This window comes from Protopterus annectens, chromosome 10.part0 (assembly GCF_019279795.1).
Source record: "Protopterus annectens isolate FY-2018-M chromosome 10.part0, PAN1.0, whole genome shotgun sequence".
In the NCBI taxonomy this organism is placed as follows: domain Eukaryota; kingdom Metazoa; phylum Chordata; order Ceratodontiformes; family Protopteridae; genus Protopterus; species Protopterus annectens.
The window spans coordinates 105700475-105727438 of NC_056744.1; the positions used below are offsets into that span (position 1 = coordinate 105700475).

The 26964-nt window shown below is 38.4% G+C and overlaps 1 protein-coding gene across 1 annotated transcript in view; it reads right to left on the minus strand.

The window, feature by feature from the left end:
• The window catches only part of LOC122812984 (E3 ubiquitin-protein ligase rnf213-alpha-like), a 1982151-nt gene that overhangs the window by 731627 nt on the left and 1223560 nt on the right, over positions 1-26964 (minus strand). The window contains 3 exon segments of the mRNA XM_044085079.1: positions 7243-7425; positions 7515-7615; positions 18529-18649. Coding sequence (XP_043941014.1) covers positions 7243-7425; positions 7515-7615; positions 18529-18649 — 405 coding nt within the window.

Consider the following 26964-nt stretch of genomic DNA (forward strand, 5'->3'; position numbering starts at 1 on the left):
GGCAGTTTATAGAGAAATTAAAGGTAAGTTAGTATAATACCAACAGGAACTGCAAAACGAAGTGAGAGAAAAAACAGGGTTATGGCATATTTAGAAGGAGAGTCTGGGGAAGTGAAACTGACTGAAGTAAGGAGGTGCATATAATGTACAAACACACACACACACACACACACACACACACACACACACACACACACACACACACATTACTAAACACATACACACACACACACACACACACACACACACACACACACACACACACACACTGTCATTTTAAGCAGCTATTCTTGTCCTGACAAACGATGTGTGCATCTGCATGTGCACGTGTGTATGTGTTGTAAGAAACCTCAGTACGTCAAGCAAGAGGCTTTAGCACTCGAAGTATACCACTTGCCCTTCCTCCCCCACCAGGTCAGCTACTGATATCACTTTTTTAAATGCATGTATATTTTTTGTTAAATATTATTGTCATTAGGCTGTGGATGAGGCCTAAGTTGCCTAGCCTAGTTCTCTGTTAAAAAAAAATCCAGGCACAATGGAAGCCAAGACACGTGCCTTGCCTTTGTGCCAAAAGGTCAGTTGAAAAGAATTAACTCATGTCCAAGTCACATTTCACTAATATAGAATAACATATAGTTTTGAAATATTATAACCTGCCCTCTTAATGTATTAAAACAGCAAAGAAGGGAGGCTTCAACATAAGTGCTTGGTTGTATGCCCGTAAGCAGTTTTTGTCTGCGACTCCATGTTCTTCTCGGGACTAAATATAATTTTTCAATTATTGAAAAGGTCACAGAATTGTTAAGCCAATAAAAAAAAACTTATGTGGAATCACAAAGTCACAGCTCTAATTCCCAAACAGTTCAATGGATAAAACTCTCCAGTTATGAACAAAGCCATCTAAACAATGACAACTAAAGTCAAATATTGTATATTCTTAGATATCCTTTAAGCTTAATTCTAAAGCATTTGTACTACTTGTCAAGTAAACACATCCAATGAAAAGTGGTCTCAATAGGATGGAACCATTTAAAAAAAACGTTTTCTTTTACTAGCATCCAGAATATGGTTTACTCAGAGTGAGAAAGTTGTCATTATTTGTCTCAAGGTTATGAAATATTGCTCTTATAGATTCATAGATTATACTAGGCTAACAACCCAGGGGCCTTTACAAGTCTAGCCAATTTTTCCTAGAAAAATAATGATGCCCAGTATCCAAATAGGACATTGAGGGCCAGGCATTTATAAGCTGCCTCTGTCCATAACTGATATGGGTGCCAGTCCCAGATATTATTAAGTTTAAGTTTTTATTTTAAGTTTATCTTAAGTTTTGTAGACAGTGGTGGGCATGTATGTCAGTTAATCAATTTGTAGTAGAAAGTCTAAGTAGTTGTGTTCCACTTCCTGTCACAGGTATCCAGTTAGTTTCCTAAAACATTTATCAGTGATGAATTCTTGAATCTGTTAAACAATGATCTGCAGATTCTATTCTCAGGAGTTGGTAGTACAGTATCCTTAGTGTACCCAAGTTTGGGAAACACAGTACTTTAATAACTTTTCTTTCACCTGGACCTAAGATAAGATAATAAATAGCTCAGCTGCAGTTGCAAAATTCTGTCAACTGTTTTCTGTATATGCAATTTAAAAGAAAGTCTAGGCTCCTACTTTATCTATGTTCTGATTTAAAAGACAGAGGTCTTATTTAAAAGGCGGAGGTCTGATTTAAAAGATGGGGGATTTAAAAAACGGAGGTTGCATATTCCTTTCTAATTAATGGTGCCATTTTGCAAAACAGAACCTCACAGCTCAGCAGCTGTTCATGGCGTCTCTCCAGGAGTGTACACCCCTTGTAAGTCACTCACTTTTGAATGATTACTCTTGTATAATTAAATGGAGTGGTTACTTATTATTGGTTACTAATCTGCGATATACAACAGCAAATGCTACCCTAAGCAATCTAATACTTAAGAATATGCTATTCTCTTTAAAACTTACAAGTTAATGCAAGGCTAAATTATTTCAAATGTAGAGTGGAAAATACTTGCACTAGACTTGTTAGCAAGTTCTGACTGTGGTTGCCAATTGCATATAAATGATGCAAACGGCTACAGCACAAGGTCACAGCTTAGTGGAAGCTGACTTTGTATTGTGCTTTCTGAAAACCTTTCTTTACCTTTAAGGAGACCTCTAGCACAATAATTTAATGTTCTGATGCAGAAAACTGTACTTTTAGATTTGATGTTCTCTACTCTAGAAATGCTACATAGCTGGAAACTATTGATTTGCAGACGTGCAATGAAATTAATTTAGAAATACTGAAGTTATTTATTCACTGTTGCATAAGAATGTTATACATTTCATACAGCTGAAATTTAACGTATTTTAATTTAACTCAATACATAAACTATAGCAATTCATAGAAGGAATTTGCAAACTGTTTTGTGCTGGATACTGCTGATTTTGCTAGCTTATGCTAATAATCTTTTAGCCTGTTTGTCTACATACTGATAATCGCATTTTACTTTCTTAATAGTTTTTCTGTCTTTCATAACAACGTCTCTGTCTGTGATTTCTCAAGTCCTTTCTCTCTTCCTCCTTTTCCTTTCTACCTCCTACTCTAACCTCTCTCTCTCTTTTTATTTACAGTCCCCTTAACACCTAGCCGTGCCCTCTTCCAACCCTGAAGTTACTTCCAGGACTGTTTCACCAGAACACAGGACCACTCCATTACCTGATAAGAGATGTACAGCTGAAAAGTGTAAAATAGAAAGGAACTGCTAGAAGTGTAGGTTCTCTCCAATAGAAAATCCTCATTAAAGTTAACCTTCTCTGATACAAACAGAGGAGTGCATACTACTGGACTCACTTCCCTTCCCCTCTCCTGTTTCCATTTATTTTAAAATTCCATCTAAAAGGCTGACTCCTACTAAAGTAAAACTTACCCCTTGGTCTCAAAACTCAGCTTCCAGTTTACGATAGACTTCTCTTCTGTGTACAGTGTTTGAAACTGTGCTTTAAATTGATGTGGGTATAATGTAATGACCTGGACAAGCTGCAGTATCTGATTGTTTTTCTTGCACTTATTGCCAGGTCTGCGTCATGGTTCAAAACAAACAACCTCAACCAGAACTTTAAAATCATCTCGTCTAACCACACATCAATCGAACCAATGTCTGAAACTAAGCTACTAGGTGTCACCACTAATAATAATTAAAAATTTGTCAAGCATATATCACTTGCAATTAAAAAAGCCCACATTAAATTAGGTTCTCTCTATGGAGTTAAGGGTTATCCTACCAACTTTTTCCAGACAAGCAATCGCCAGGACCCACCTGATATCCAGTCTATTGTAGACCTCTCCTATACTCACAAACCTCAGGAAAACTGACTTATATAAGCTAGAAACATGTTACCTCATGATAGCCAGATTCACTGCCAACCTACCCCACAGAACCTATCAATGTCTTGCTCTAAAACAACTCAAATGGCTAGAACTACATAACCTCTTATCCTTTAACCAGCTTACCCTAACCCATTCTATAATAAACCTAGCTGACAAATGTCCAACCCTACACAACCTAGTATAAATCTACTTCAACAATAGGACCCTGAGATCCTCTAACAAATTACTGTTTAAAAGTTACAAAGTCCAGCTTCGGAAACTCTCTTTACTCGGATCTCACCTCTAAAGCATGGAGCTCTATCCCTCAGATATTCTAAACACCAGTGACCCAACACAGTTCAAAAACCTGCTAACGCGCCATCTAAATGACATCTGGTTATGCTCTTGCTCCTCTCCAAGCTGAACATGCTTTTTCTTTCTTCTCCTCATCCCCCCTTCCCAACTTTTACTCATTCTATATCAATAGGATTTTCAGTACCAGTCTCATATGGACTGTCTAGAAACTGTACTTATCTGTCTCTTTTAGCAACTAATGGAATTATTGTAGTATTACTTGTATTATCGTAATATGATTACTATTGTACTATTATTTGTATTATCGTAATATGATTACTATTGTACTATTATTTGTATTATCGTAATATGATTACTATTGTACTATTATTTGTATTATCGTAATATGATTACTATTGTACTATTATTTGTATTACTGTTTGTCTAAATGGGTAGCTTTTTTCCTTGGGCCTTTGCTGAAAAATGGGCTACTTGCCCAGTCAGACCTCCCTGGTAAACAAATGTCAAATAAATAAATAAAATAGAAAGGGTAGGCTCCACAAAGAGGCCAAGATATTTATGTTCCAAGACATGGATGGTTATTATTATTTTTTTTTTAAGATGCCTGAAGCAGTTATGTTGTGGTCTTTGTGAAGTAAAAAATATCATAGCTGAAGATACTTTATGGTTAATATTAGGTTACCTTATGCTATCCAGAGTGACATGACATTTAAGATTTCCTGAAGATTGATTTGTAGCTCATCAATGCTGCAGGCAGAGCTCAGCAGAAGTATATCGCCAACATACACTGTCAAATCTGTGAATGCAGTTCCCAAGGTGTCAAAGTTGCCAGTTGAGTATAGAAGCTCTGCTATTTATGTGTGGCTGACAGTTGTTACTTAAAGAAATGGTAAGGTTTGCAGTATAAATGATGGTTTCTATAGTTACATGATCAAAAGCAACAGTTCAGTGTCCAAAATGAGTGCTTACTAGTTTGTTTACATAATGCTACAATATAACAAACTCATCCCTTTTTCATATAAATATTTATCCAAAAACAAATTATAAAGAAAAGAATGCCATTTTAACTGTTAATGTTTAAGATAGAGCATCAAGATTAAAAATTTTGTGTGATGAGTTAATATTTAGAACTACACAGAAAGTCTAACCTAGGACACACATTGTGAGATGAGACAGCTTCACTTGTGAAACAATGTGAGATATAAACAGACAACAAATGGGGGAACCTCCATTATCTATAATAAGAAATGAAGAAATTAGTGGCATTGGAGGGTTTCAGGCACAAAACAATATCTGAGTGATATTACAGAAGAAATAATAATTCTGTTATAAGTTATACGGTTAACTACTTTTGAAGGTGGAGTTTTCCTTTGAGGTCTTGTTAATACTTGATTTTATGTATCTGGTCAAAAAGATATGCCAGATCATGATATTCTGTGTGTTATTCTAATGTACCAGTTCTTCTAAAAAATACAATGATTACTTTTGGAGGATCTTTAATATTTGGCAGCACTTAAAATGGATTAGGTAATGGCCACTTCGTACAGGAGAAACCTCCAGTTAAAGTACTCTGAATGACTGTTTGTGGCAATAGTTTCAAGCAGGGAGTGGCTACCTTTATTTCTGTTTGGTCATAAAGTAATTTTATCACCTGAGCAAGGTTTACATCCTTTAATTGTCATTTAGTTCTTCTACACTGTGACGGTCATTAACAGTAAAAGCTCTAGTCAGTATAGTATTGTTGTTATGGATCTATGGTTGAATGGCAATGCATACTTTAAGTCCGTGACATTATCAAGAAGTCTGTATGTAACAAGATGGAAGAGAATAAATCAGTTAGATGAGAGTTCACATTCTCAGTTAAATGGAACAATGTAAGTTTTATCAAGGACAGCTATACAACTATTTAGAACAAATGAACAGCACGGTGTAATATAACTGATGTCTAGTACTGATCAAGCGACTGCACAATCACAGGATAATCATTTTCCACAGTAGTTCACACAGTTTCAGTTGCCAAGAAACAGCTCTACTTCATCTAGTGACCCAGATACACAAACACCCTTGTGCAAGCACTAATAAGTTGTAGAGTGTTGCTACTGTTAAGTACAATCTCATAAACACTGTCTAACAGCTTGTACATGTCACACTGATAAAGCATCCAGTCACTCTTAGTGAGAATTAACACATTCTAAGTTGAATGAAATATGATGTAGCCACAAAATCTTGTATCATCCTTGCACAACAGCTATTTTCCTGCAGAAAAGAACACGTTACAGCAGAGCACGTTTACATGATTAGAAGAAATCAGGTTTAAAATGGGCAGTGGTTTTGCTCTCATCCCTTTAGTATAAGAGCTGGCGTATGCATAACAGCTTGCACTAGGCTGTTGGGCTTCTACAGCCCTTACAGTTAAGTGGACAAATGCTTTCAGTCTAGGCACAGAGACTTCTCAAGTCACAGACTGCAGTCTTTAAGTGCTAAAGCAATTAAGTAAGTGAAGGGCACCTCTCAAAAGTTTCTGACCTTTTTCATAAGTTGTAAAAAGGACAAGGAATAAAATGTTAAATATAGCCTGTACAGTTATTCAGCAGATGAGCAGCAGTGCAGACAAATGAAAATCATTGCCAGTAAGACAAAACTGTTTATTAAACACTGTGGTCCCTCGTTGATCTCAAGTCCTAGAAGGTGGGTGTGGAGGGTAATACCTTGCATAAACGACCATTACAGAGGAGGGCAAACGCACTGCAAATTAATAGCAAAAGTTGGTGAAGTGGAATTTGCATGTCCACAGTTAGTACAGCCTGGTTTGTTGGATGGGATGTATGCACTGATAAAGACTTTGATGGTTAATGTCAGTTATAATGACTAACACAGCAGAGCTGCAGAGGACTATTGTCACAGTGCATATACTTCATTAGTTTTCATGTGTGTGGTCCCAGCTGAAAGTACTGCATTGAAAGGATTTAAATCAAACAGATGGCTGACTACTACATTTATCAGATTTCCCACTGGTATACGTTTCTTAAATTATACCATGTGTTGTGCATTCAGGGTCTTTGGACCCTAGAATCTGATGAGAGATGTAGCTTTGTCCTGCATTGCTGCCTATTGGTCCATATCATATACAGGTGTACAACAGTGCCAGGTTACATGATGTTACACCACTAAATAGGCTAGCTGCAGACAGCAAAGTAAAGATATGTCTGTAATACAGGACAAACAGTTTATGGGAGAAAAATAAAATAGGACAAATGGATACTTAAATTGAATGATGATTTTCTAACAAGCCAACCCCACCTTAGAACATAACTCAGTCCACAGTTCCTGAAACTGCACCTTCTCTTCAGCTAACTTCAAGCTCTGGCAGTCACTCGGCAAAGGCAGACTGAAGAGTTATGACTTAATTCCAAGGGCTCATACACTATGAAGAGTCAGTAACATACTAGACAAACTAAGCAAACCACAGCTACAGCAGGAATTATAACCTATCAGCTGACACCACATGACAGCAACAAGACATTACAGCAGATGCCACTTACTTCAAATGATCAGAAACTGTGAGAATAAAGTTGGGTGGAATGTTACTTTTACATTGTGGGCACCTTCTACTAGCACTTTCCATGCATTTCTCCAGACATTTGGCACAGAAGATGTGATCACAACGGAGGCAGACTGGGTCCTGGAGAGCACCGAAGCACACACAACATGTCCTTATTCCATACCTGAGCAAAACAGACAGAGAGTCAGTGATAGGCAAACTGTTCACATAGCTGGTAATCAGTGGAGAATGCCTTAGGAAGTGATGTCATACCTACTCTCCAGGTGACTTGCCTCATCAAGACAAGACTCCAACAGTTTCATTAAACCTTCTAAGGTATTCTTGTTCTTCATGTTTGAGGACTCCATTAGAAGCTGTAACAAAAAATAAAAACTAAAATACACATAAATAAATTGTACCACCCTTATAACACAAGTTCTTCAAATAACCATGAGACAGAACAGGGGTCTAGCAAGCAAATTCCATTTTGCACTCACAAGCTCTTAGGGCCCCTCCCGATACCTATTGATTAAAAATGGACACATCTGTCAAAATGCCCCTCCCCAAGCACTTAATAAATTTAAGTAACATTTTCAGCTGTTCCCCCTAAACTATAAAAAAAAAAAATTAGATGAGCAATACTGCATCTGTTGTTAAAGGTGTTCATTTAGACTGTTGCAGACATAATATGACCTGTAACAAGCCATGTTAATACGCTGCTCAGGAAAAACTGTACTCGGTAGGGTACAAAGAGTACACCTGGATACACCCCTGAGAGAGAAAACAGTTTCACCTCTAAGACAGCTATGCCACAAAATATACCTTGTCCAACTGCAGCATTACCTTCCATGTTAAGGGTATGTGTAATGGTGGCAAATGTAATGAAATGATTTAGATAGGGATACTACTGGAAAGCTGAAAACTGTAGATCATGTGACAGATTCTAAGTGCTTGTAAATGAAAAGAGATGCTTTTCAGATCTCCTTGAAATAAATACTGTACAAGTAAGCAAAAGTTCAACAAAAATGACAAAAATAAAAGCTTATGCATTAACTATAACTATACTCATTTACCTAGATATTCACGGATACTGCTGTAAGTACACAAGTTGGAGGGTATTTGATATCCAAAAGCTAAACAATCATAAAAGTGGCTTCTGATGGGGGAAGGAAGCATCAGACATGGGCAACTACTGTGTACAATAAATACCACTGTCACAGATGCATGGGAACAGTACTGGGCAATTGAAAACAGGAACCATAAGATGCCTAGCCACATAATACATTTAAAATAGAGACACTTTGAAGTTCTCGCCATCCTTTACAAGTATTTAATAGTGCTTGCCCACCAAATCAAGCAGCCCTGTACATGAAACCCTAGTGTAGATTTGTTTCTAACCATCCTATAAACAAGGCAAGTCTTAAAGGCAGTGAAAGTAATATTTGCTTGGCCAGATGTGGCAACTTATTTTATAGGCTGGGAATACACAGAATTAGGACCCTCTCTCTCCAGTGAGTCATATTTGTTGGTATGGATTTAGATGCCTAATACCTGTGCTTGTATTACCAGTGGTTTTGTTAAGAAATAGGAAGTTAAATAGGATTGGACCTTTCAGGGCTTGAAAAACAAGATACAGGTCACCTCAGTGTAGCCAATGGGCTACTTAGTATACAGTGCACTGGGCCAATATATTGGGATAAATAAAACCAATGGCAGATGCTGTGAAGCAAGACAAATAACCAAAAAAATACAGCAACAAAATGAAGCCACAGGTCACTGGTCCTTCTAAAATACTTTATTCAATAGTACATCCAAAGTATTGGATGTACTATCGAATAAAGTATTTTAGAGGGACCAGTGACCTGTGGCTTCGTTTTGGTGCTGTATTTTTCAATATATTGGAATAGCTGAAGGACTTAAGGCCGTTATTATTCTTAGTTAAAAAAAAATTGCTGGGGCTTTTTCACTTGAGTAATATGCCTGGATTTGTACATACCAAAGGGGGCAATGTATACAATGATGGTCTGATAAAGAAAAAGTACAGTGGCAGGATGCACAGGTTCAGTTGTCAATACATGCTTTGCAGGATGTGTGAAGGATTCATAATATACTTGCATCAGAAGATGTACAGAGCAACAAAGTAAGAAACACACAAGTGGCACAATTCATAGTCAGTCATATTTTTGGTAAACCATGGAAATCCAAACATTACTCTCTTTATTTATTTATTTATTTATTTGTGTTTTATTACCAGGATGGTTTGATTGGGCCCTGCAAGATTCCTTTTCATCAGTGGCCCAAGAAAAAGCTCCACAAAAATTACACATTTTAACAATGGCAAAATATCTACACAATACAGAAAATACAATACAATACTACATTATAAAATTAATAACTTAAGTACAATTATTGTATTTAGGAGAATGGAGAAAGAATAGTTACAAAGCAGTCTAAAATACTTGGCACTTAAAGAGAAAGAGGGATGGGGGGTTATTAATGAGAGTGGAGATTATTATAATTAGGAAAAGAGCATTTTGCAGATGGATTTAGTGTAAGTAGAAATATAACAGTTTAGAGCTGGTACAGAAATTAAGATTGGAGGAATCTAGGATGATAAAGGACAGACAGCATGACTACAGGGAAAAAGTGGAGTTAAAGGAAACCAAATTTGGATGTAATATATGAATAGTTACAGAAAGAAAGAGGTTTAATGTTTTTAAACACCTTTATTAAACAATCACTTAAGATATAGGCAAGCATATACCAATAGTAAACAACCTTGTTTCCATTTACATACATTATACATCAAATATCTTTTATTTCCTTGTAACTATCATCAGTCCAACATTACAAAAAAACTGACAAATTCCTGCCTTCCCTTAAACCTCATTCCTCTTCCTGAACATTATGCATGCATTGCTCCCACAATTTCCATTTATTTCTATGTAATTATTCTTCTTCCCTTTTCTAAAGATCCCACTTCCCGTCCTTTTATTTCTTTTATAACATGCAATGCTTCAAATAAAGTTGGTTTAGACTTTGATTTTCATTTTCTAGCAATTCCTTTGTTGGCAGCCAACACAATTAAACTTAATATGACCTTACTATCCCTAGGCAATTCAGATCCTGTGTCCCAGCTCAAAAGAATATTTTCCTTAGCTATATCCATTTGCTCAACCAATATTTCTGACAGAGTACTCTGTGGAGAATTTTTAAAATCTGCCAATACATTACTGTTGCCAAAAATATGTTCCCATTTACCTCTTTCTTTCCCATTACACCCCCAACATTTGGTATCTACCAGAGGAAAAATTATTTGAAGTCTGCTTGGGGTATAAAATACATATGCAAATACTTCCAAGCAAAGATCCTAAACCTTCTGAACTTAGCTGCATACTTGGGAGATATATAGATGTTGTCCCATTGTTATCTTGTAAACTGCTTTCTTCCCAGTCTTTTCTAACCTCTTCTGATCGATTCTTATAGTTATCATGCAAAAGTTTATAAACCCTACTATCTCCTTTATAACAGCAGCTTCTTTTAAGATTCAGCTAAAAACTCTACCAGAGCAGGTCTTTCGGTTAAGATTTTTCTCTCTTTCTTTTTTTCTTTGCCTATACTCTGATATCAGTCATACGTAGAGATGGCAGACTCTTACATGCACTCCAAAAGTCTTCTTGGCTTCATCCCACTCTACTACCTTTTCCTCTCTAGTTATTTGTTCTCAATACCTTGGTTCTTTTGCTATTTCTTTCTCCATACTCCTACTTACAGCCATTAGTATTGGCAAAATCTCCTTTATCCATTCTTAGTATACTTTCTGCTATATTATGAATATAATATGTTGTACACTTATTATTTGCCATAAGGATTTACATCCAAAAGCCCACACTGTATTTCTTGACCATATCCCCGCTTCATCATCATCCCTTTCCATTTTGAATTATATCTGCTTGTGTTATGCATATAACACAACTGTGTAGCTCTAAAATATCCCTTCAAATCAGGTAATCCTAAACCACCAGGTTCTACTGGAAGGATCAACATATTCCACTTAACTACTGCCATTTTCCCTCCTAGATAAATTCCTTATTAATTATTCTTCACAACTTCTCCTTAGGGTGATAAAAAATATACCTGACATGTATATAAAACAAAAGGGACTAAAAACATTTTCATTGGTTGTATCTTATACAAAGTCATAAACAAGAGCGTCCAGTTTCTCTCTTCCCACATATCCTGAGCTACAATAATGGTAGCCTTTTTTAATCTATACCCCTAAATGCTTCATCTTATCGTGTCCCCATAAATATAATATGGGCATTGCTGAACCAATTCATGTGTGGATACATAATTTACAGCTATAGGCTTTATTGTATCTTCATTAATTTTATATTCTTAAAAGACTTGAAATTGTCTCAAAATGTTTCACAACATTAAGATGTCCTTTTTTGACTTATCAGGTACAAAATAATGTCATCTACAAATCCTTGCATTTCTGAGTCCCTTATGTTCTTTGCAATGGCTCTAAATATAAAGCAAATTAAGGGAAAAGTGGTTACCCCATGCCTGGTTCCACTGTTCAAACACAACTTATCAGACAAGAACACTCCCACTTTAAATTTTAGGTTGGATCCTTTATATATCCTCCTAATTAACATTACTATTGCATCATAGAATGTGAATGCTTCCATTGCCCTACTCTTAACATCCCAGCTAATCCCAGCATAATCTACTGAATGTTGTCCCTGTATCCAGGCCCACTAACAACAATGGTATTTTCTTACATTCTGCTTCCCTCTCTATCATCCTTATTCTATTAATGTTGTCAAATGTTTGTCTCCCCTCCACAAAACCACACTGATCCATATCTATCAATTTTGGCACCATCTCTGTTATTCCTTTGGCTAGTATAGACATAAACACTTTATAATCATGGTTTAAAACTGAAATGGGTCTATATGAAGCTGAGTCTGATGGGTATTTACCATCTTTGGTAATACAGCCACCACAGCTTTCTTCCAAAGATGTTGGTGATTCCCCTCTTTTTAAAAAACTTTTAAATAAAATCTTCCAGATCTTTATCACTTTCTTTCTTCCTAAATTCCAAACTTCTACAGGAATACCATCATTCCTGCAGACTTTCCTGAAGATTGATTATGCATCACCATTTTTATCTCATCTCCTCCTATTTTAACTGTCAGTTATTGAGCCTCATTTGCCTCAAGCCTTGACATAATTAAGACTTTCATTTGTGTTTTTTTTATTTCCACATTTCTCTGTGTTATACAAATTTTCATAAAATTCCCAAAATATCTCTAATAACCACTACAGGTCTCTAGTTCTTTCTTTGTCATAGGCTCCCTAAGTTTGGTGGTAACTCTTTTCACTTTCTGTTGCCTACGTTGTTGTGCTAACAGTTTTTGTTCTCTGGAGTTATCAAAATAACTGCTTAAAAGCTGTCTTTGTAAACTCACACACATTATCTTGTTAGTCCCTTATTTTCTTTTTAGCACTCTGCATTTGTGCCTCCTGTTTTGTGAGATTCCCTTTATTCCACAATATTTTAACTTTTATCAGCTCCACTAAGTAATTCTTACTACTTCTTAACCATATCTCTTTCTCTTTTATTTCAACCCTATTTTTAAACTCCATTTGTATCCAATTCACTAGCTTAACCTTTGAAGCTATTTCTATCTTCCCTGATAACTATGAAATAATTTCCAATACCCATTCCTTGAATTCCTGTTTTTAACATGCAGGTGGGAAAGCACCAGTGTCTCATTTTTACTGTATTGCTCTGCATTTATCTTGTTTTTTTATTGATGTACGATCTGAAATAATAGATGTATGTCAAAGCTCCCATGAAATATAATATCTGTCTAGTGTATATCAGTTATTGCACCTTGGGGAATCATATGCAAATTCTGTCCAAGTTCCTACTACTAAATTCACATCTTAAATATCAAATATATTCATATACGTCTACAGAAATCTATCCTTTTATGTTTTCATTTCTAGGCCCCTCAGATACATCCTCACTATTGCAAATCAAGCTCCAGTCCCCAACTATAAGTAATATTCCCTGCTGAAATCTGATTATTTCTCCCAAAATTTTCTTAAGTTCCATAATAGTAGATTTTGGTGGAATATAAATACATGCCAATTTAATCCTCCTATCTTACCAATAGCCCCTTGCTGCCACAAATATACCATTATTGTTTTTTTGTTTCTTCTATCACTACTGGAGCTTCTCTATCAATTAGTATAATTTCTCCCCTTTTCCTTCGTCCCTGATATTCTGCTGAATATCCATCCTAAATCATTTCTTTATCATATTCACGTACTTATTTCTTTTCAAATGTGTTCCCTGCAGCATTGCTATTGACACTCTGCACTTCAAAATATAATTCAATATTCTTTCTTTTTTTGTCTCTACCTGTAAGGCCATTTAGACTTCAAGAAAATATGGATTCTGTAGCCATTATGATAAAAAGCTGTTGTTCCCACCAGCTATACAGGTCAGTTTTTGAATGTGTATTTTCAACTTTTGTGCTACATACACACACTACTGTTTGGCAGGCTAATATTTCATATATTTGTTTAGTCTCATCTCGCGGTTAGCGTTGTCACCTCACAGCAAGAGGTCTCCGGTTTGATTCTCGGCTGGAGCACCTTCTGTGTGGAATCTGCATGTCCTCCCCACGGTCGAGTAATGTTTAAAAGACATACAGGTAGGTGCATGTGTGAATGGGCATGCCTTCTTTGAAGGTTGGGGGTCGGGCTGGCACCTCGGCACTGTAAAAATACACTGACAATCATTAGCGGACCGGAGTTCCGCTGTGGCGACCCCTAACCGGGAAAAGCCAAAAGACATTAGTTTAGTCTCATCTTCATTAGAACCTATGTCACATTTTACAAGACTTATTGTTTTAATGAAAATCGGCAAACAAAAAAATGAACATATTTTCAGAACACTCCATCTCCTATTTGATTAGAACAAACACACTAAACTAGGTACATCTTCAAAAAAATGAAGTCTAAGCCTCTGGATACAAACAATTGCTCCAAATCAACAGGTGAATCCCAGAGGAATTACCTAACCTAAAGTTAATGTTGTCCATGTTACAGCACATCCTACAGCCTGTGTTCCCACTTAAACTGATTTCTGTCTGTTCTCTTCCTTTCTCTGTTCCCCTCCCTGATGTGAAAAACAGCTTGTATGGTTTCTGAAAACATTAACCTTTAGTCCTAAAAAAGTGCACTGGTTATCTTTAAATGAAACTAAATTGTACACTCTTCTATTAAATGCATTAGAGTATTAAGGTTGCTAGAGAGGCTGCTATCTCTTCATTTCCAGTAATGTCAAACATTATTTTTCACTGCACTGCTTGCTATTGTACCTCAGCAACAAATGCTTAGAACTCTCAAGACTAACTGCACATGCAGACAGATTATCTATATGTAAGAGTAACCAGCAAAGAATCTTTGTAAATTTCACTCAGAACAGAATGTACTACTGCCTTCAGCTGCAGACTTCTTGACTCTCACTGAACATTTGCAAATGGAAAAAACAAGCTAATATCTTTGCAGATATAAGAAAAGTTTTTCATTGCTTTCATCATTTTGACTTATTTTGCAAAAATGCTCACTTCCAAAATGCATTTGTTTATAGCTTAAGCCAAGAGCATTAATCTAGACATTCACCCTTGCAAAAATAACAAGAATGACCTTAATTCTATATATAAAATATAATTACTGAATTTTTACACTCCACGCCACCTCAGCACCCCAGGATCACATATTAACATTAAACTTGCTTTTGTGCAGTCTTTCTTCATTTGTTACTTTGTTAAGCCTACATTTCATACAGCAAAAAGTAGTCCTTTACTTTAACATATTTAGCACATACAACAGTCACTGAATAGACTCCCCCACATTTAAATTATCCTTGACTACATGTCATAAAACTGCTTTATTATATACAGCATGCAGTTTATATCAACATTTTTTATACAAATACTAATAAAGACAAAAATTGTTTTATTTAAATTACTTTTTCCCATTTAGTGTCCTTCTAAACATTAATGACATGAAGGGAGTATGCTTTACAGCCCCCTCACAAGTGTAACACAATCAACAAAAGTCCAGTCTTTCCCAGTCACTTTTTTCTTGCAAAGGTGATCGAAGCTTTATAGTCTCTCATTCCTCACAAATTTCAGTGTTGTTAGTCTTCTTCCTGTTCATCTCATCTCCCAATAACATCGGTTCAAGTCCAAGGTACTCCTGATTCTTCTAGTCAAATCCTGTGTGTTTTTCCTGTCTCTCAGGCATTTTCCTTTGGGACACTGGAAAAGGTTTCACTGGCAATGTCTCTCTATGAGCTTTATTGTCATCAGAATGAGAAGCAGAGTCCCCTTCTGTTTGCTGGTTCACTTTTTGTTGGATAAACTTTTTGATTTCCTCTTTAGACTGATCTGCACCAACAAATGGCTTTGATCCTCCATAACGAAAACTGTTCTGAAGACAGCTGGGTATAGCAGTTTGAATGTCATATGTGCCAACTGACATTCCCCTGAGTGCTGGGATAAATTTGTTTCTCTGCTATCTGGTAAACAGTGAGTAACCATTTGCTACAAACACTCTGCTTTCTTCATTTTTGGTACTTTTTCTTTCTACCACAGTTTTGAAATTATCAATTATTTCTGCTGTTTTGAGTGCATCTTTGCTAACGCAGGTCTTGTCTGCTTTCTCTTGGAGAGGTTTGGAGCATACACTCAATGTACCCTTTCATTTAACAAATCCTGTTGTGGAATACCAATCCAGTTGTTTATTTGTGCTTTCATAAAATTAATACAATATGTTCCTTTCAGTTTCTCTGGTACAGCAGAAAACCTCAGGTTTTATCTATGCACTCTGTCTTCTAATTCGACCATTTTTTGAAACAGCTCCTCTTGAGAAGTCTCATTATCTCTAGCCTTTTCTTCACTTCATCTTCTGATTTTTGCAGAATTTATCAGTTTATCTTCAGCAAGTTAAAGCTTCTTCTATTTTTCCAGCCTTTTTTTAATTTGAGTTGATATACTCACTTCATTTTTGTAATCACCTTTGAGTATATCTGAATTAATTTTTCTTCCATCTCTTGTACAATGCTGAAGCTTGAATTGCTTTTTGCTGAAAAGCTGCAGAATTCTTCCCAACCAGTGTTTTCTCTTCACCTTTTCTGGTTGACTTTCTTTCAAGTTCTCTCAATGTCTTACTTGCTGGCATCCAGGAGGTGTACTTACTAGCCAGTAACTGAATTTTACTTAAGCTGACAGTATCACTGGGTCTTAATTCTCAGTTTATTTTTTTCACACTGACAGAGCTGAGATTAAGCTGTTCAGTGTCAGGAATTACATAGGTAGTCCTTTAGTTTGATTTTGAAGTAGATGGGGAGGATATTAACCTAACATTAGTAGGAAAGGAACTACACCATTTAGGTACATAGGTGGAATGTAGGGAATCAGTTTCATTTTTTGAGTGCTAAACAGTGATGAGTTCAGCTGTGCAATTTGATAACAAATCTGGCAATTTTGTTGTAGAATTGCTGTTGTTTATGGATTAATGTTAAGTTAATGTTTGTAAAGACAGGTGAGACATGAAGTAAGGTTGACAGGAGATAGTATACAGCAGTTGTTTTGTGTGATTACCAAACCACTAAGTCTATACATGGCACACAAATGCAATAATACATTGGCATCCCTTAGGCTCTCGGGTTCCATATTATGCTGGTTTTCACAACTGAAAAGGTGCATTTACATCTTAGAAGCGACCAGTAACAACTTTGCCACGTATATGCAAGCAAAGGCAGCACTTCAGTTCATTTTTATTTGAAGAAAAAGCGCAGCATATTTCCTCACTACTACTACTACTACTACTATGATTTACAAAGGAATACATTAATAAGCTAGTAATTGCTTACAAGACAACCTCATAATAAAACAAATGTAAACTTCCCCATCTTCTGCCACCATGAAAGGAACTGCCCTGTGATGAAGGACTACTGAGCTGTGCCTGCACTGGTGGCATGGAATTAAAAAGCATCGACTACAACCCAGGCAATGCTGGTTTTATTATCACTTGGGTGCTTGATGGCTGAGGCACAGGAAGACAAGCATGCCCATGCTGGGTGGGGGGGGGGGGTCTTGGTTTCCAACTGGTTCATCTGTAATTCCAGGCAAAAGTACATGCTTTGCACTGAGCAGTAAACCAGTGCAGGGATCATGTGCCATATGACTGCAGGCAGCGATGGCAGCACTCACTACCTCATGCAAAGGAGTATGCAAGTTCAGGGTACAGGGTCATATGCAGACATTGTTGTGATGCAAGTACTCATGTCACACTCAGAGCATGAGTTTAGGGCCATAACAGATAAATCTACAGTTACCAGGATGCTGGTGATGGCAAAAACAACAATCACACATTTGGCTGCCCAGATGATGGTCTCCACAGGGGGTGGGGGGGGTTACTCTCAACTCTCCAGGGTACATCTCTCAGATGTGGGAAGGACTAGACTAAGCCTGACTATGGGATGCCCTGATGGTTGTCCGTCATAAAGGCAAAAAGACCTACAGGATACTTGTAAATGATCTGCACAAAAAAATATATATATTTTTTTAATAGTGCAAATTTATTGTTTTGTTTTTAGCAGAGTCCAACTGATTTGGTAATATTGCCTGAATTGTAGATATTATTATTGGCCTTTAGATGTCACAGGAATTCTGTTTATTAATGGTCTTCAGTATAAAATGGGATATCCCACCTAGATATTTCTAATTAACAAATCTAAATAAATAATTTATTTTATTTATTTTACATTTGTTGACTGGGCTAGTCTAACTGGATACATGTCCATTTTCAGTAGAGGCCCGGGGAGAAAAGCTCCAAGCAGAAACAATGACAAAACAAACAAAGAAATACAGTAAAAAGAAATATTAAAGTGAGTAATGGTACATTTTTTACATAAGGGTGAGGTCAAATTATACAGAGTCCTTTAATAAATATAAGCTAAGAAAAAAATACAAAGAGCAAAAATTTGAGAGAGAGCAATGAACAATAATGAATGAGATTTAAAAATAAATTTTTTTTTTTTTTTTGGGTTCAATAATAGAAGTCGCTTGAGTTCTAAAAAGGAAGACCTTTTACAGGTGTGCAACATAGAAAAGAGGAGTACAGAAGTGAAGAGAGAGAGCAAGAAAGAGATAAATAAATTAATTTATTAAATTAAACTAAACTAAATAAATACCTTCTGCATTTGAGAACAATACTGAACACCAAGCTGCTGGAGTCGAGCATCAATGCGGTCAGCACTCAGGACAACACGCTCTATGAAAATACATAGCACTTCAAAACCATTCCACAGAGAGCTGGAAAACAAAACCATATACTGAAATGAATGGCACTTCAATGCCACACAACAGTCAGCTAGAAAACAAAACAGGCAGAGTAAAGTGAACAGTATTTCAATACTATTTCACAGAATGCTAGAAAATAAAATAGGCAGAGTATAGTAAACAGTAGTTCAGTGTAACCTCTCACAGGGATAGGAAACAAAATATTCAGCGTAGATAATGTCAGCTTCATGCAGTCCACCAAACTGCCCTGCCTGAAAGCACAAACCACACACATATCTGTACCAGTTTTGTTCCAGCTACAAAACATGTAGGATTACAGAAGTCTCCCAGATTTACGGATACCCGACCTCCACTCTTCAATTGCACTGCTTAGCAAATGAGGCTTTTTTGTTTTATTTTATGCTTTTATTTACCAGGAAAAACATACTACACACAAGCACCCCATTCCCAGAGATAACCCAGAGCACTCATCTCATTCACTTTATTGTCTGGGTGGGTAGACAGAACCCACCATTTTATAGCACTACAAAGCCTAAATTGGTTAGAACCGCCTTATCAGCTAACATATACACAGCTTCTTACCACCTATAAAATTATCCAGCATCCATCAGCCTGCCCAACACTAAAAACCATTCTGCACAACTATGTTCCCAGTCGGTCATTGCAATCCAATGACCAAAAACTGTCTGTCTACAAACCTATCAGATCAGCTGGGCATTGTCTATACTCGTGCAAGGTTGCTAAGGCCTGGAACTCCTTACATGTATTCATCAGGTCTATGCCCTCCCTCTCATCTTTCAAAAATACTCTGAAAGACTTCCTAGCTAAAATCTAGCTCTGTTCTTGCTCAAAACCAGTTAAAACTATATACCTAAATGTGAACAAGTACCTTTTCATTCTTTATACCTCCTTATCTCCCTTCTTCACTTACTTCCTTACTTCTATCAAATTCTCTTCCATAATTTTCTCTATAAATACACCATAAGCCTCTTTTTCCCCTCACTTCATATTGCATTTCCTATTTGTATGAGACTAACTTAACTTTAATCTCTCTCCAGTTTAAAATTTAAAATTTCTCTAAATATTAAATGATTGTCATATAACTTGTATCAGTTCTTAACCAATGTTTTTATATTGTCTAATTTGTTACAATTATTTAAACTGCAAATGTTTCTGTTTTATTTTTGAAGATTGTAAAATTATTTTCCTTAAAATATTTTATAATACTTTCCCAGTAATCAGATGTCAATAAATAAATAAATAAATACATTCTAAATCCATCCTGTGTGAGTCTATTAGAAGACCACAATTATGTAGATAAATAAAAAGCTGATCATAGATCAGTTTCTCAAATGCCTTTGCAATTTGACAGAGGATGGGTATTGGATGAAAGTGCTGTGGGGATGTGGCTGATGAGGTCTCAGGAACAGGAATTATGAGGGGGTAGTTTAACTGCGGGAGATGATTCTAAAGGTGACAAAGAGGTTGACAGTCTATGCCAATGGCTTAGACAGTGGTTTGGTACAAATTTTCAGTAAAGAGCAGGCATGTTGATTGGATTAGGGATAAACTAATTGCTGTAATATTTTTTTGACAGACTATGCTGATAATCCCCATCAAATAAAATGGGGGTGGCAGTCAGCAAAGAAAGAAAAAGAGAGAGAGGAATCTGAAAGCTGGATAGCTTGACGGGATGCTTGGATGTCTATGAAGGGAATAAGGTGGTTGGAGCTTTGAGATGGCGGGTTGTGTTGTGACTAGACTGACAGGAAGGGTTAGATGAGGGTGTTAAGTTTACTGGAACAGTTATGAACATCTGGATACATTGCCCAGAGACACAAAGCAAAGACATGACTACAGAAAAGTACTTTTTAGCAGTTCATGGCCTTTGACCTAAGTGATGCACTGCCAGTGTTGAAGCAATTTGTTTTCCCATATGGCAATATAATATTATGCCTCTAATTAATCAATGTTACAGAACAGGGGCATAACATGTTCAGCTCTGGCACACAAACTATATGCGGTGTGTATTAAATAAATATGACATAATGAGGCTGTCTACAAGCATGCTTTAGATAAAATTCTTTTTATATACTTTCAAACTTATCAAAAAGTCATAAAAATATTATTAATTTCTCCCCCAACCATTTTATTTTGTTAATTTTATTTTATTTAGATTTGTTAATAGAGTACTGATCTACTGAGAACCAATTTCAGCCTTAGGTCGATTGTAAAGATAACAAAATAATAATATAAAGATACAAAGCATTACAATTTACAGTCACTGTAAAATACAAAGCATTACAATTACCACAAGAGCAAGTGCATTCAAAGACAGTAAATAATTTTGTTATTTACGTCACAAGTCCCGAAGACTTGTAAAGACAATGCTTTTAGATGGTGAATATATAGATGTAAGGGAATCACTACACTGAGTACTATTATTTATGCTATGCTGAATGTAAAGATATTTTAAGGTGTGAGATGGCTAAGATGGTGGGTTGTTAGTATGAGTTAGAGTTGAAAGACTGGATATTAGTACAGAGAGATGCTGAGTAAGTTATTGGGGTTATAGGAGATAAAGAGAGAGGAACAGAAGGTAGATGAAGTGGACAGCCTTGTAAAAAGAAGTTATGTACTCACCATAACGTTCCATGTTTGTTGTCCATCTCGCTCTTCATTCTTACTGGATGGGTTCAGAGCCGATCCTCGCCTCCGAGTCAGACGAATACACTAGCTTGAAGTCTCTGACTTGGCTCATGGCAGAGTAGGTATCCCATCATGCAGTGGTGCAATTCCTCAGATCTTGTTTACTGCTAACTATAACAAACACTAAAATAATATGTCATTACGTCAAGGAAAAACAAAGAGAGCCAAAGGAGCTCATTTATAGGAGGAAACAACTCTCCACCAGGTCCTCTAGGAGTCCTTGGATGGGGGAAGGTGGGAGGGTTGTAAGAATGAAGGGCGAGATGGACAACAAACATGGAACATTATGGTGAGTACATAACTTCTTTATGTTATGTTGTCCTATCTCGCCTTCATTCTTACTGGATGGGACAGCGTCCCTAGCACCTTCTCCCTGGGTGGCTCATGGGAGTACACTTTTGAGCACAGTGGAACCAAAGGAAGCCCTGTCCCTGGAGGCCAAATCAACTTTGTAATGAGTAATAAATGTATAAGGATTTGCCCACGTAGCAGCAGCACAAATACTGTCAATTGACATTTTGGCCTGGAAAACAGAGGATGTTGCTAATGCTCTGGTTGAGTGACCTCTAATTTTGAACAGCAAATTCCTATTATTGGAGGTGTATATAAAGATGATACAATTTGAAAACCAATTTGAAAGTGTGACTTTAGACACTGGCATGCCCTTTTTTGTTTCAGAGAAAGAGATGAACAATTGGTCTGATTTCCTGAAATCTTTATTTCTGTGCAGATGGAACGTGAGCTGTCTATGCACATCCAGTTGGTGGAGTTTATATTCTGCCTTGTTGGTATGATTGGGAAAAAACACTGGAAGCTCAATAGATTGATTTAGATTAGATTGAGAACAAACCTTAGGTACAAAGGACGGATTAGTTTGCAGCGGTACCCTATTCGTATGGAAAATAAAACATGGTGGTTTGACTAATACTGCCTGCAACTCTGAGACTCTTCTTGCAGATGTTACAGCTACTAGAAGGATATTCTTCCAAGAAAGAAATTTGAGGTCACAAGATGAGGAGGGCTTAAATGGTGGCAATGTTAGATGAGACAGGAAAAAATTTAAATCCCAAGGAGAGAGCGTTCTTTCAAAAGAGGTCTCAATAAAGAAGTGCCTTTTAAAAATGCTTTACACAATCTGTGTGACATTAGGTTAGGCGTATATTCACCAATGTGGAAATTTGAGATTGCCGCAAGTTGGACTCTTAACTGTAGCTGCAGCTGAGCCTTGCTGGAAGAGTTCTGTAAGAAATTCTAAAATCGAGGAAATTGGAGCAGAAAAGGGGTCAATGTTTTTGGTTTGCACCCAGTAGGAGAACCTCTTCTATTTACTATTATATAACTTTCTGGTAGAATCTTTATGGGAGGATTTCAAGATGTGTTTGACTGCTGGAGTGAAATCTTGAAGCCTGACTAAGTTTGGAAGTGGAGCAGCCATGCTGTCAAATTGAGGGTGTGGAGAGAAGGATGAAGTGTTCCTGACATATGGGTCAGGAGGTCTGGCACTGGGTCCAAAACCCATGGCTTCTCCTGCAGATGAGGCCAGAGGAAGGAGAATCAAATCTGATGAGGCCAACATGGGGCAATGAGAATCAGCCTGCTACCCAAGGAATTTGCTTTCTGGATGATTTTGGGTATGAGAGGAAATGGGGGAAATGCATAAAGAAGTCCCGAGGGCCAATCGTGAACAAGTGCATCTCTTGGTGTCTCCCCCAGAGGGGGGGGGGATTAGGGCAAAGTAGCTGCTGCATTTGGTATTCATGGGAGTGGCAAAAAGACCACAGGAAGGCTGGCCCCATTTCTGGAAAATCTCCTCTGCTATGCTCTTGTTTAGAGACCACTTGTGAGGCATTAAAATTGCCCTGCTGAGCTTGTCCGTTATCACGTTGGATTTCCCCGGGATACACGTTGTTACTAGAAAGCGTTGGGAAGAGATTGCTCATTGCCAAACTCTCAGAGCCTCTCAACAAAGTGGGTATGATCTGGTTCCTTCTTGCTTGTTTATGTACCATACCACCGACATATTGTCTGACTGGAATTCAATCACCCTAATGGAAGAGAGTCATGGAGTGCCTGCAATGCTAGAAACACTGCTCTCATCTCAAGAACACTGATGTGCAAATGGGTCACATGTTCTTTCCATATGCCTTGGAATGTCCTTCCCAGATAATGCCCCCCCACCCTATCTGGGAAGTGTCTGTGGTCACTGTAGCAACAGGTTGTTGTGATACAAAGGGTCTTCTGATGGTCAGATGTTTGGGCTGAGTCCACCACCGCAGATCTCTCCTGCATGACTCTGTTATTCTGATCAGATGGCAATAGGAAGTTCTTGTAGTGACCACTGGGAAAACAGCAGCCATTGAAGGATTCTCATATGCATCCTGGCTACAGGAACTAGAGTTATGGTTGAAGCCATGGTTCCTAGAAGTTTCAAAACTACCTTTGTCTTTACCTTGTCTCTGGGAAGGAGGTGCAGTATTTGCTGTCTGAGGGCAGAAATTCTGTTGGGTGGAAGATGTGCCATCATAGAAATGGTGTCTAGGTCTGCGCCTATGAAAGTAATATGTTGACAGGGCAACAAGGCAGATTTTTGCAAATTGACTGGTATGCCTAGCTGAGCACAAATTTCCAGTGTCGCATCCCTGGCTTGTTGAAGTAGATGCTTGGAGGTGGTAGCTAGGAGCCAGTCAGCCAGATACAGAAACACTTGAAATCCAAGATGTCTCCAGTGAGCTGTTACTACTGACATGCATTTGGTGAACATTCTGGGGGCTGTAGTGAGGCCAAAGAGCAGAGCTCGGAGCTAATAATGACTGACTCCCAGCCAGAAGCGTAAATGACTCCTTGATGCTCTGTCCATTTTTATGTGGTAGTACGCATCTTGGAGGTCTGTTGAGCACATCCAATCATCTTTCCCTAAAACGGGAAGTACTGACTGCAGTGTCACCATTCGGAACTTGGACTTTTTGACAGATTTGTTCAATTTGCTGAGATCCAATATGGGTCTCCAGTCCCCTGTTCTTTTTGGCACTAAAAAGAATCTTGATCAAGTTCAGAATCCTATTTGGTCTGCAGGGACTCTTTGGCTGACTCTTTTGTCTAGCAACTTTTGAATTTCTATAGTTGCTTGATCTCTTAGATTGGGTGGAACATCTGGGATTGTTCTGAAATGTGGGAGAGGATGGCAAGAGGGAATGGAATACCCTCTGGATATTATATTTTGTACCCACTTGTCCTTTGTGATATTTTGCCAGGCTTCTGGGTACAAAGACAAACGCCTCCAGAGTAGAGCAGGTGGGCCTCCTTTCAGGAGTGCTGGTAAGGACGTCTGCGAAAGGAATCAAGATCACCCTGGTTTTACGGATGCCCTCTGCCTCTAGAACAAAGTCTACCATTGTTACCTCCCCCACTGCCCCTGGGGAAGGATTCACATTGTGCTTCTTGGAAAATGCCCTGGGATCTTTTGAACCACATTTTCCCACTCTTCTGACCTTTAGGGTAAGGTCTTGAAGGAACAGAAAAATGTACTCTAATGTCAGAGAGAGTTTTCCCTGCCTGCTCACATCTGGTGAGTGTGTCTTTAACTTTAGATCCAAAAAGTGAGGAACCATCAAAAGGGGCACTGGTAAAGGTAGACTTGAAAGGTTCCGCAAAATTACACAAGCGCATCCAGGAGTGTCTCCTGAGGGAAACTCCTGAACCCACTGCCCTACTCGCTCCATCCGCTGCATATGATATCAGTCTCATGGAGGAGTTGACGATAGAATTTACGGTGGATAACTGGGAGGTGACCTTCTCTGGCACCCCTGCAGTCAAAGAACCTTGTAGTGTATCTCCTAGCTCCTTCAGGAGATCTCTTTGTAGCCCTGTAAAGTGTGTAAGGTAGTTCAGTGATCTGAGTGTAAAAATCGCTGATGAAAAGATACTCTTCCCATATCTGTCCATTGTTCGAGAATCTATGTTCGGAGGATGGACAGATGAGGATGTCTCAGAAAGTTTCTTCTTGGTGGCTGCTGCCACCACCATAGCATCTATAGGCACACCTTTGGTAAGAAATTCTTTTCCAGTGGGGGCTGACAAAAACTTGTTTGGCCTCCGAGGGACTGGCTCCATAGTGTCAGGTGACTCCCACAACTTTCGACTGACTAACTCCGTTAGTTCATCAAAAGGCAGAGACACCCAGGAGGCTGAAGGTTGAGATCCAAAAGCCTTCAGGTACACTGACTCCTCATCAGAAGGAGTGATGGGGTTCCACCCGCCTCTCTGTTTTAAGATCTCAAGGATATCTGCAAAGGAGATATCTTCAGAGGATGACTGTGGGGACCCTTCTGACTCCTCGAGGTCAGTGTCTGAGGTGATGGATGCATCAGGGGAGTCTATATTCTTCCTCTTGCAAGTTCTCTTCTGAGGGGCTCCTCAGAAGGGTATTCTGGGGCGGTCTCGGAAGAGTGGAGCTCTTCAGAAGGGTACTCTGGGAAGGTCTTGGAAGAGTGGGGTTCACCCAATGGGGTTCCTGAGGCTCTGAATCTCTGCTGTCCAGTGGATGTGGTAGTGCAGAGACAGAAGCCAGTGCCTTGTGGGGAAGAATACCAGTATCCTTTTGTTGAGCTGTAGATTGAGACAGCACACTCCTCATCAGCTCAAAGGCAGATCCCCTCAGCTCTGAGGACTCCCCTGGTTATGAGGGAACAGAGGAAACCCCCAGCTCCAGGGAGACCAGCTCCGAAGCAGATGTAGGAGCCGAGTTCAACTGAGCCGAAGCACCAAGGGGTAGGCTCAGAACCAAAGAAGCTCGGGTCTGAGCATCCCCCCCCCAGGGCCGACTGGAGAACTATGGCTCCCAGACACCCCAGATGGCACCGAGAGAGTCGGAGCAGAGATCGGTTCCGGAATGTTCTGAAGGGGTCCCGGAACCAAAGGTTCTACAGCAAGTGGTACTTGGTACTCTGGCTCTGAAGAGCCAGCTTGGCTCGGAGGAGGGACAACAGTGGATGTAATAGTCTTAGATGGCTTCAAAACCTGCTGTGTCGGAGCCAATAACAATTTTACCAGTGCCGGTGACTTCAATAGTCTGTGCAACAACCTCTCCACATCATCATCAGAGAGGCCTCTAGAAGACCTGGAGGATAGGGTTGGCAAGCGAGATTTCTCCAGAATGGGAGTTCTCAAAGTAGGGGAGATCAGTGGAAGATGAATGGACCGGCTCTGAGTCACAGTTTCCTTTGGCTCCAAAAACCTTGGAGCCAAAGAACTAGGTTTATCAATAATAATTATCTCTATCAGTTAAGGAGGAGAAGAAGGGGGAGGCATGCCCGAAGGCAGGTAAAGGCCAGGACTGTGATAGTGAGGGTCAGAACTTTGAATGTCAGCAGTATGACTGGTATAGGGAGAGAGCTAGCTGATATGATGGACCGAAGGAAGGTTGGTATATTGTTGTGTGCAAGAGAACAGATGGAAGGGGAGCAAGGCTAGGTGTATTGGAAGCAGGTTCAAATTGTTTTATCATGGTGTGGATGGGAGGAGAAATGGCATAGGTATTATCCTGAAGGAACAGTATGCTAAGAGTGTTTTGGAGGGGAAAAGAGTGTCGGATAGAGTGATGTTTATGAAGCTGGAAATTG